The 12384-nt window shown below is 33.6% G+C and overlaps 3 protein-coding genes across 3 annotated transcripts; all 3 read left to right on the top strand.

Annotated features, from left to right (window-relative positions):
• The first annotated feature begins 2313 nt into the window (after positions 1-2313).
• Positions 2314-2976, top strand: LOC122609346 (glutathione S-transferase T3-like). Its single transcript, XM_043782397.1, has one exon. The coding sequence runs from the start codon at positions 2314-2316 to the stop codon at positions 2974-2976; it is 663 nt and encodes a 220-aa protein (XP_043638332.1).
• A 1947-nt stretch (positions 2977-4923) lies between these two features.
• On the top strand, positions 4924-6950 carry LOC122609345 (xyloglucan endotransglucosylase/hydrolase protein 2-like). The gene is made up of 4 exons (XM_043782396.1): positions 4924-5110; positions 5327-5427; positions 5512-5705; positions 6557-6950. The coding sequence occupies exons 1-4, from the start codon at positions 4924-4926 to the stop codon at positions 6948-6950; spliced, it is 876 nt and encodes a 291-aa protein (XP_043638331.1).
• A 2215-nt stretch (positions 6951-9165) lies between these two features.
• LOC122609344 (xyloglucan endotransglucosylase/hydrolase protein 2-like) lies at positions 9166-11898 on the top strand. The gene is made up of 4 exons (XM_043782395.1): positions 9166-9517; positions 10131-10231; positions 10665-10858; positions 11505-11898. Exons 1-4 carry the CDS (start codon positions 9322-9324, stop codon positions 11896-11898), a joined length of 885 nt encoding a protein of 294 aa, XP_043638330.1. The 5' UTR covers positions 9166-9321.
• Positions 11899-12384: the final 486 nt, after the last annotated feature.

Here is a 12384-nt window from a genome sequence, read left to right as displayed (position 1 = left end):
AATCTATAGAAAATTTTATTAACCTTAATCGCATATTGCGATGTTTTTATATGGTTTTATGTTTAATAGTGAATCTGTCCAAAAGCAATCTTTTTGGTGTCGGTACTAACCATCAGCAGCTAGTGGAGATTGCCAGAGAAATTCGATGCTTTGTTGGGGAGTTGCCATTTCCTTACTTGGATTTGTGGGTGGGAGCTTCAATGAATAGGGAAGCTACATGGAAGCCTATTGTTGATCGGTTTAATGCCCGTTTATCATCCTGGAAAGCATGGTATCTGTCATTTGCTGGAAGAGTGTTATTAGTTAAAACGGTAATTGCTAACCTTCCCGTTTATTTCATGTCATTGTACAAAGCTCCTATCAAAGTTTTGAAAGCTTTAGAGGGTATAAGGAGGAGGTTCCTATGGGGTGGCTCTAATAACTCAAGAAGAACCAGATGGATAGCTTGGGAAAGAGTCGTGGTATCTAAAAAGTTGGGCGGATTAGGTGTTGGGGGATTAAGGGAAAAAATCTAGCGTTACTAATAAAGTGGTGGTGGAGGTGGAGAATGGAGAAGGATCAATTGTAGGTAAAAATAATCGAGGCAATTCATGGGGGAAGCAAAAGTGGTGGACTAATACCGGCGGTTAAAAGCTTTAGTGGGGTTTGGAGAAACATAAAAGGTGTTGAAAAAGATTTTACAAGATTTAATCTAGATGTTAACACAAAAGTGAAATGCAAAGTGGGTTGTAGAGGTTCAATTTCTTTATGGGGAGACAGATGGGTCACAAACCATCCGCTAAAGGAGGTTTTTCCAAACATATACAAGATATCTAGTTTTAAATAGACTACTATATTCGATAGTTATTCTAGAATAAACGGCAAAGTGGTGTGGCATTGGGATGTGGAAGATTATCCGACCATTCAAGGTATGAGAAACGAAATTACTCAGCTGCAACAACTTTTGAATTCTTTTACCATCCTAGAAAAGCCAGATGAGTGGGGTTGGGAGTCGGGAGGGGCACTAGTACAGGAGATCACGATTGTAAAAGATGATATTGGCAACAATAACTCTCTTCTACCACAATTCCATATGAACTGGTGTAATTGGGTTCCCCTAAAGATTAACATGATGATTTGGCATGCTCCTCGAGGAAGAATAGTCATAGGGGACCAACTAGCAAAACGAGGTTTGATGTTTCGCAACTCTAGATGTCCATGTTGTGATAATTCAGTTGAGTCTGCTGATCATGTCCTTGTTACTTGTTTATTTGCAAAAGCTGTATGGTGGGAAGTTAGTGTGTGAACGAATGTCCTTTCTTTGAATAACTTCTTATCCGTGATTGAGTTGCTAAAGGTGTCATTGAGTTTGCCTAGTACAAGAAAAATTAGGAAGACCATACAAGATATAATTATGGCAAGTATGTGGAAAATTTTGGGAGTACAGAAATGATAAAGTTTTTCGGAATGGAAAGAAATCGATAAGCGATACGGTGAAAGAGATAAAAGAAGATTCGTTTTTCTGGATCAAGTATCGAGCTAGTATGGACGGGTTCTCTTTGGGGGATTGGTATATAGGTGGACTTAATGTAATTGCAGTGGAACTTTATGTAACGTGAGTGTATACATCTAGCTTCTGGCTTGATGTTTTTTATTGTACTTTGTATCTGTTATTTTTTCTTTGGAGCAATAAAGTAAGCCTTTTTGTTAAAAAAAAACAAAACAATGATCTTCTTACACCATCACCTTATAAATATATTAAAAATTGAAACATACGTACATATAGAACAAAAAAACAAAAACTTTAGTGTTCCTAAGAATTTCACTTAAAAATTTTACATAACAAGACAACACTGGACTTTAGCCCCATCATCGATTAGACACGTTCTTGCACACGAACTCATCACTTACACAAATGAAGTTCAATATCTTTCCTGGGTCAGCTAGCATCACCATGTAGGCCAAAAATGGTGTCTAAGGCCATTCACTAAGCGATCGTCGACCACTCGTCGATGAGTTCGTCGATGATGCTAGCTTAAGGAGTAAGGTCGTCGACAGCTGCTTCGTTTAAACCATTTCGTTCGGTCGATGAGTATAGACGAAGGGAGGAGCGTGTGTGGGGGACCCATTGCAACGTAAACAAAAAAAATGATTTTTTTCAAAATTTTTTCAAAACAAATGGCTAGTTTGTTTTCTTTTTTTTTCCCCATTTTTCATCTATATATACTACCTTCTCACATTTTCTTCTTCACCACTTTCCATTTCTTCACAACTCATTTCATTATTTCTTCACAATACCAACAAAATCTTTCACTCCCACTCCATCTCTAAACCATGTCAAACAACAACGAAAACCAAATTAACGACATGTGGAATCACTTTCTAGAAAACCCAATGTCGGGTATGCCCCTGATGCTGGCTATGCCGGCTATGTCGTCAACTAACCAAGGCCAAACAAGTCATGCTTCAGGCTCATCCAACCCGACCCCAATGGGTCCTTCACCCCCTTGCCTCGTTAACCCATATTCTCAAGCGTATTACAATCAAATTGGTTACAATCCAGTTATGGGTCAAAATTGGATCGAGTCTCAATGTTTGGCGTTAATGCAAGCCCAAATTCAAGCTCAAATGCAAGCTCAAATGGCGTTCGACTATCACCAACAACAACAAAGACCAAGAACGTCACAACCGCCATTGATTATCAATGAAAATGTCCCCGACAAAGATAGTGTCGCGTCTGCCGATGATGATGAAGAAGAAGAAGATGAAGTTGTGGAGGTGGGTCGTGGGAAGAGACGCGCCTCAAAACCGAGAGAGAAAAGGAACTGGGAAAATGATGATACACTGTTGTTGGCAAGGTGTTGGGTGCATTGGTCGCAGGACCCGGTGGTGGGTAATAGTCAGACGGAGGGTACTTTTTGGAAAAAAGTGGTGGAGATGTTTAACAACGAAACACTACACGCAACACGTATGAAGAGCCAAATACACGGTAAATAGAACAAGATTAAAAAAGGTGTTAAGGCATTTGGTGCGGCGTTGAAGAAGGTTAGCGAACACGACCGACAAAGTGGGGCGGATGAGCAACAGGTGGTGGATGCGGCTGTGAAACTGTACAAGAAACAAACAGGGGAGAAATATTGGCATTACCAAAGTTGCTGTGACCTTCTTAAAACCTTGTCCAACTTTTGAAATGAAAATGAGGCCACGAGTCGTTGACAAGCTCCGGCGGTAGATTTGACCGCCGATGATGTTCCATTAGGCGAGAACCCCATTCCCACTCCTATTCCCACCCCCACCCCGGTCCCATTTGAGGCCTTATTTGGGTCAGACCCCATTTGGCGACCACCAGATCGTAATGTTGGCCGCAGGTTGTCTAGTTCATCCGATGCCACATCGGGCCGATCTTCGGGTTCTGAAACGGCTCAGCTCGTTAGTTCTTATCTTCAAGAATAAAAAGAAGCCTTGCGACGGGCCGAGATTAGAGATGCCATGAAGGTTTTGGCGAGACCAATTCCGACGGGCTTGTCACAAACCGACTTTGAAGCACATATGAGATATCGTCAATACTTGCAAGAGAATTACGGTAGTTCGTTTTATGCACCGGTGGGACAGGCGGGTCCTAGCCACATCCCGGAGGAGGACGACCAAACCGCCGACGACGAGTAGTTTTTTTTTTTTTATAATCGTAATGTTTTATTTTTCGTTGCAATGTTTTATTTTTAAGTGTGTTATGTGTTTTTTATAGTTGTAATGTTTAATTGTAATGTTTTTTTTTTTAAAATTTAGTTGTAATGTTTTATTATTAATAAAATTAAATAGTTTTTAATTTTTGTGTAAATATAAAATAAAATAAATAAAAAGTATAGAAGAGGTGTGGAAGAGGGGTTATAGGGAGTGATTGTGGAAAAGATGGATGAAGAGAGAGAAAAGCTGATATAACAGTGTGGAAGAGGTGTGAAAGAGTTAAGGATGAAGGTAGCTTAAGGAAATGCCTAAGACACCATACTTCGACAATGTGGCTATGTCCGGTGTTTGACTTTCGTTATTTTGCAAAAGTTCTATAACGAAATTCCTATAAATTACTAAAGTTTTTGTTTTTTTCCCATGCATACAGATTGTACCTATAGTATATGTGTATTCAACATGACAATATGATGACATGCACATCTAATAAAAAATAGTTTCTTAAACCCGGGATTACCATTTTTACAAAACTTTTATTTGACTTCTTATTTTGCAACCCCTTTGGGACAACTACAACAAAAATTTCATTTCCGTGCTTGTAGACGTACGTGAATATGTACTAGGACTTAATTGGCCGTGTAATCAAATACGGCCACATTGAACATTTTTTTAATTATTATATCCATGTAATCATTATTAAAAAAATATATGAATCAATTTTGATACCCCGTATTTCTCAACAAACTTTTTGTTTTAAATTTAGAACTATATTAATATCTACAAACATATATCAAAATTATAGATTATAAACATAAAAGTAGATATGCGGGTTTGACATGTTTTAATAAAAGTTTATATGTACGCATATGGGCATCACGGGTTAAGTTCCCGAGACGAATTTATCCATAACAGATCAATATGTATATCGATCCATTACCCATCAGCGACCTAACTATATGATCGAAGCTTAATTATACCCATAAACGTATTTACGGATCAAAGTTTATTGGCTATTTGGCTTTATCTACCCATGCATGCATGGCGGGTGGTTAAAACAAAATATCTTGTATTAATTAAGTAAAACATGAAAGAAATTATGTCATGAAAGAAATTAAAACAAATTATCTTGCAGAAAATATTAATTAATTAGAAGAGTAACACTTATGGCTTAATTATACGGAGTAGTATATATATAAACCCCATATATTCATTTGTAAATTGACTTCTACTCATGACATGCAATTAACCATATACTATAAGATGGGTTATCGTTCTCAAATAGCAAAGACTATGTTGATAGCTTTGTTCGAAACAACATTTTTCTTACTCAACGATGCAGCGAGAAATGCAAGCTTTGATGAGAATTATAACGTAACTTGGGGAAACAATCATGTTTTGTTTCTTAATCAAAAGAGGGAGGTTCAATTAACACTGGATAAATCTTCAGGTTTGTTTTTTTGTTTTTTAACGATATTAATATTTTGCCTAATTAAAAGAATTAATAGTTAATCCCAATTAACTTACACTTTTACTTAGATAAAATATACTTTTACTATTGTCTTAAGACCAAACGTACACAACAAAATATACTTTTTGTTGCATGCATGCGCACTTATACATGATCCATTTTCTCATGTGTACTTGTGAATCTATGTATATATAGGTGCTGGATTTGCATCAAAATCATATTTTGGATCCGGGGTTTTTCAAATGAGAATTAAGGTTCCAGGAAAAGATTCCGCTGGCATTGTTACTGCTTTTTATGTGCGTACGAATGCTCTATATATAGTAGCTAGATACTTGCTTGTTAAGATGAATCAATATATATAAGTTTTGGTTTTGATGCAGTTGTTTCTAAATACGACCGTACATTATGAGTTAGATTTCGAGTTCTTGGGAGATAGGCCAGGCAAACCGATCCAATTGCAAACAAATGTGTTCTTAAATGGTGTTGGTGGGAGAGAACAAAAGGTCATTCTTTGGTTTGATCCTAGTGCTGATTTCCATTACTACAAACTCCTTTGGAACCAACATCAAGTTGTGTAAGTACCTATATATCTATTTTCCTTTATTGACACAAAAAATATATATCAGTTATTTGAACTCCAAGTTAATTTCTTGCTCTGAGTCAAATGACTTTTGATTGCTCCCAAAGTTCAACCTTTGTCTTTGGAGTAATTTAGGTTTAGGGATATATTTGGTGTACTAATTAACAGTTAGAAAAAATGACTTTTAATTTGATTGCTAATTAACTTGGTTTAATTAACAATATCACTAAGTAATTAACCATGCATGTTTTTAATTTATTTTGTAAAGGTTAAAAATGATTTAATCCTTTGTTTTAACTTTTTAACATTTTTAACTCTTTTAAGTTTGTCTTTGCTTATAATTGATTTAGCCCTTCAAAGGGTAAAACCATCGAACTCTGAAAACTTACAATATAAAAAAGGGAAAAGATAAGTTTAAGAAAAAATATTTTTATTGATAGACAATTGATATACAATAGTTCATTAAACTCTAGTCATAGAAATTTCAAAACGAACCATTTATAGTAAATTTAAGTTAATTTATAAAGTTTGACAAGAACAGGCTTGAAACATAACATATATATATAATATATATATATATATATATATATATATATATATATATATAGAATAACGTTTCAAACTCGAGCTTAAAAGAACTCACATACGTGAAAAGGCTAATCGTGCAATTAACCGTGTCATTGAGTCGAGGACTACTATAGCATGAACACATTTGCAGGCTTAATGACGAGTCATAACTAATAAAATTGATTGAACTTAAGTGAATATATATGTTTTACTAATTACACATAACATAACTTTGTTTGACCAAAAATAGTTAACTTCTATTGTTCTTAATTTACTAGATTTTTCGTGGATGATACACCAATAAGGGTATTTAAGAACATAAAAGGCGTAGGGTTCCCTAATAAATCAATGCAAGTGCTTGTGAGCCTTTGGGACGGGTCTAGTTGGGCAACTGACGATGGCCGAACCAAGGCCAATTATGCCTACGCACCATTTCAAGCCCATTTCCAAGATTTTAACGTGGATGGGTGCCCGTCGCCACCCACATATCCAAACACAGACTGTTATTCCCAAAAGCATTGGTGGAACACTGGAAACTACTCGCAATTGAACCCGCAACTACTGAAAACTTGTGAGGATGTAAAAAAGAAGTATATGGAATATAACTATTGTACTGATAGAATAAGGTACCCTAATGGCCCTCCTCTAGAGTGTGGGTCGGGTAAAAGTTGAAGGGTAAATTAGTAATTTAGTACTGTAACATTTATTAGTTGGGTTGGAATTAAATGGGCTTATGGGTTTGTATTAAAGTTATTGCCTATTGGCCCATCTTCAACTTTATTTCCTTAGTTTGTAGCAAAATATGTAAATATTCTACTGGTTTTATTTCATACAAGAAATGTCAAAAGTTTAGTTATGGAGGTCAATTTCTTTGTGAACAGATCAATTGTGCCATTTTAATGTTATTTTTGCAAAGTTTTAAAATTTAAATGTAGACAACGATATAAAACAATATGTAATGTATATCAAGACATATGATATGACTATATGAGTTCGCATAACCTATTAAGTTATTCTAAAATAAGAAATGACCAATAAATAATACGATCCGCGAGATGATAAGGGCGGGAGATATTGTATGAGGTAATGAGTATGGGATGTATATGAGTTACGGACGACAAAGAATTGGATATGATGAAGCCATAAAAAGGGATAATTAAGTTGTTCCAATGGCCCAACGGGTCTTTGAAGCCGTTGCAAAATAAAGGTAAGTGCTAAAAAGGAAATGAAAAATTATGTAAAAAATTTTCAAATCTTAGATTTAAAGTGGGTTATGTTATTTAAAGTTTATTATACTTGATGCATGACATGTACATTCACTATTTCGAGAAAGATTACCTCTTGATAACGAGTACTAATGGAAGACGAAATGATAGATATAACTTATGGACCAAAAGCGTGGTAATACAAGATGAAAGATAAACGGGCATAGTTAGTTATTATCGGTTGTGTGCCTAAATTTACTATGTGAAAATTGCCAAACTTGGTAACTATATATTTGACATAGTTATTATCGGTTGTGTGCCTAAATTTACTATGTGAAATTGCCAAACTTGTTATCTATATTTGACAATGTGAACATCGTTCCAAATTGCGTATTTTTATATAAAGAAAATTTTTAAATGAAGTCCTTAAATTGCATTAATTATGATTTTATTTTTTTCATATCAAAAGTATCCTCTGAAGCCATCACCACTTAGCTATGATGGTAGGGGCAAGGGCTTTAACCTCTTGGGAAAAAAACCAAGGTTCAAACTTTAACAATGATGTTTTTTAGTGTATTTAAATAAGGTAATGGTAGTTTAAACTTTGTTGTTAGAAAAAAAATAAAAAATCCCCTAAATTTTATGATAAATATACAACTATTTAATGAACTTTAACTACAACTCTTAGGCTGCGTTTAACATAACCTGATAAGCAATTTTTATTTTTATTTTTATAAATAATAATAGATTGTATTTATTAGTAGTTAGTTATCTAATTATAAATAAACGAAATTCATTATGTCAAGAGAAAGAATTGCGCACTTATATCGTCGAGGGGGCAAAACCCCGTACGTATCAACAAAATTCTTCTTACCTTTTTTAACGGCATTCCTAAACAACTTTTAAGTTACACACATGTCTGAGAAGAAACCTAAATCTTTTGAAAAACTCTTATTAATGTATCTCTACAAATGTGAGAAGTGAGACTTGAATCCAAATGAATTCTTTTTTCTTTTTCTTTTTTGAACAACAAGTTAGTAATTAGTAGTTAGCATTCGAGACACCACAGTGACATCCAATTGGGCAGTATGCGAAGCTCGAATCATGCATGTCTGCTCGGGACTATCGGACCCCCCCCCCCCCCCCCCCCCCCAAAAAAATAATAAAAAAATAAATCTATTTCTATAAATATAGGAAGTGAAATTTGAATTCCCAAAACTTAAGATCAAGTAGACTCTTTTAAGGTTAAAAATTTTACTAATGAGTTATCAATTTTATTGTCAACAAACATTCTTCTTTTAAGAGAATAAGATCACAATACTATTAATTACCATTTGATTTTTTTATTTACATATATACATGATAAAAATTTATGACTAGGCAAATGACTCTTCCCCCATTGTGTCTCTACCTTACAAATAACTTACAGATTGTCTTTGGCTTACATGTATTTTGGAGTGACTCATGAACCAATATATATTTATTCGTGTTAGATAAGTTCTCCCAAAAAGTATATATATATTTGAAGAAATTGAAATAAAATGCAAGAGGGTAAGCAAATGTCCTAGTCAAGAAATGGACTATATAAGAATATATGTTTCTAATGATAAGTATTTGATATTAGCTTTCCTATAAATAGCATAAGTAAACAGAAAAAAATGTTGAAACCAACAAACTAATTCCAAACTAGCCCCCCATGATGTAAATGTATTATGGGCATGAGAGAAATTAGAACAAAATAATTTATGAAGAGTGTGAGAAGAATATAAACTAATTGCTTATATAAACCCATGTGTATTGTCATACCCCCTACACACCTTAGCAAGTTTTAAGGGTTTATGTCTACCCATCAAATGGGTTTTCGTCCAAGAAGTTTGATGATGGTCCTCATTTTGTTTGAAGTGTTTTTCAACATTAGTGCCATATCAAAAAATGCAAGTTTTGATCAAAATTATCAAGTAACATGGGGAAGAGATCGTATTTTGTTTTTTAAACATGGACGAGAAGTTCAATTGTCTTTAGACCAATCTTCAGGTTTTTTAATTGTTATAACTATGAAATTTTTGTATATTTGTTAGTTAGAATTATAATCAGGAGTGTCTCAAGGTCCCAATATTGTAGCACCCCTTCTCTTTTAGGCAAATTGTAAGTAAATAAGCTAAAAGTGCGTCTAAACTTGGGTATATATGAAAGAATAAGAACATGTGGTTGTTATGTACATAAGTTCGAATATAAAACCTTTCATATTTTAATATATTAATCAATAAAAAACATTGAAGTTCAATCATTTATTCATTATACAATAAACAAAAAATTAATGTGTGATAAGTTCTATACCTATGCTTAGATAGATAATACCCACATATTCGATCTCTTTTCACTTCATATATATTTGAATGGTAGAATTATCAAGCTTTGATATAGTCGTATATAAGCACATAGAGTTTTTAATTGACAAGATTCACAACTTTAATTTAGGGCTTAAAATTTAAAGCCTCTGATGATGAAAACAATAATCTTTTGTAATATATAGTGGTGAACTATATATATGAAGATTTTACATGCATCACCTGGAAACATTTTATTATGTCAAATGCACATATATAATTTGAAGTTTCTAATGTGCAATTTTTAAATATACTTATAGGGTCTGGATTCGCGTCAAATGCATATTATGGATCCGGGTTCTTTCAAATGAAGATTAAGATACCTGATAGGGATTCTGCTGGTGTTGTCACTGCTTTTTATGTACACAAAGAAACTTTAATCTTCTCAAGTTCTATTTTTTAAAAGATTTTTGAAAGATAATTATAAAAATTGATGTGCAAATGTTCGAGAAAAATGAAAACCATACGGACTTGGTCCAAAGACATCATATTTTTAGTACACTAAAAATCAGTTACATCTAGGATTGGTCACTTGTTAGAATGTTTGTAAAATTCTCATAACTTTCAATGTGTGAAAGATATAATTAGGTTTTGGGTGAAGGTTCTAAGTCACACGTTCATAAAAATTATGTTTCTCGATACTTAACTTGCAACTTATGGGGTTCTAGTGTCACTTATAATAGATATAGATTTTTGAAGCTTACATTTTGGAACAATCTCTCAATACATACATAATTTTTTTTTTTTTTTCTTTTTCTTGATATGCTGGTTCACTACTACAAATTCAAATGCAGTTGAATTCAAATGTGGGCGTACATGATGAATTAGACTTCGAGTTCTTGGGAAACAGGCCAGGCAAAGACATTGTTTTACAAACAAATGTCTTCGCAAATGGACTTGGCGGCAGAGAGCAACGAACCCTTCTTTGGTTTGATCCCACCTCAGATTTTCATTACTACAAATTCTTGTGGAATCAACACCAAATTGTGTGAGCACCCATATCCTCTTATTATTGTAAGATAAAGAAATAAAAAGAAACTATAGAAGGAAAGAGTATAACTTGTTTTGAGGTAGCCTTGATTACTAACTTGCTTAACAATGCTAGCAAGTGATCGGAAAAATTCACTATGCTCAGAAATTGAGTATTGACTAGTAAATATATCATAGTGGTATTAATGACAAATTCAAATTCATACTACTCTAACTTTTAAATATTCATCTTTACTGTTAAAAACTAATAACAACGGGAAAGAAGGTATAAACGAGTCAAATGTTCAAAATAAGTATTTTTTATTTTAAGTCCAAATTGATTGGGTTGACCACAAATTAAATAATTTTTGCCTGCTTTTTTTTTTCGTAAAAACTTAACAAATGAATATTAATAAAAACTAAATTACTTGTAGCATAATTTAAGAGGCTAGAGATGTACTTTACATGATGATGATTTCGAACCAATAGGACCCGTTTTATTTCTACTAGTTATATTTTATTTTTATCATTTGAATCATTTATGCATACAATACACCACAACCAACTCAATTTTGCGTATAAACTACTTGAATATCTGGTCTCCTAATAATAAAAAAAAAGATTTGACTGTATCACCTAACCAACCGTTACCTATTTCATTACAGGTTTTATATCGATGATATACCAATAAGAGTATACAAGAACGAAAAAGTCACGGGCGTAATTGGATACCCACATCGGGCAATGCAAGTGATTGTAAGCTTATGGGATGGGTCTAATTGGGCTACTGATGGAGGTAAAACTAAAACCAATTGGTCCAATGCACCATTTCAGGCCCACTTTCAAGATTTTCATATTGATGGGTGTCCGTCAAATCCAAATATTCCAAATAAAGACTGTTATTCCACAAAGTATTGGTGGAACAAGAAAAACTATTGGCAACTAAACCGTCATCAAAAGAAAAGTTATGATAACGTTAGAAAGAAGTATATGAATTATGACTATTGTACTGATAAAAATAGGTACCATATCCCTCCTCCAGAATGCCTTGAGGAGTAATTTAAATATTGAGTTTGGGTTGGAATGCGCTTATGTTGTAAGATCTTTAATAGCCCATAAGTGACTTTATTAAATATTATATGTTGATCTATTGAACGTTTTAAAACCGGTTTTAAACTTGTAGGTTTAAAAATAACGGTTCAATCACATTATTATTCGATGTACATTTTCAAAATAAGTTTACAAAGCTGTTACAATAATCTACTCAAGAATATAACATTAAGCAGTTATAATCAAAAACATATATAAGTTTTAAAATCAACGCAATTCAAAATAAGAATATATATAAATTTAACGAGATGGGTCCCGTACAATGCGACGGCGGTGGCGGCAACGGGTGATGCTAGTGACAGTGGTGGTAACGATGTGATTATTAATCTAAAAGTAATTGACGTAAATGATAGTGTAGTTATTTTATGGTTAAGGGATGTATCTTTTGTATATAACTTTATTAAGAATATCATAGAGATATTAGATATAAATATT

Source organism: Erigeron canadensis, chromosome 7 (genome assembly GCF_010389155.1).
Source record: "Erigeron canadensis isolate Cc75 chromosome 7, C_canadensis_v1, whole genome shotgun sequence".
In the NCBI taxonomy this organism is placed as follows: domain Eukaryota; kingdom Viridiplantae; phylum Streptophyta; class Magnoliopsida; order Asterales; family Asteraceae; genus Erigeron; species Erigeron canadensis.
The sequence above is the reverse complement of the archived record's forward strand: the minus strand, read 5'-3'. Positions and strand labels throughout refer to the sequence as shown.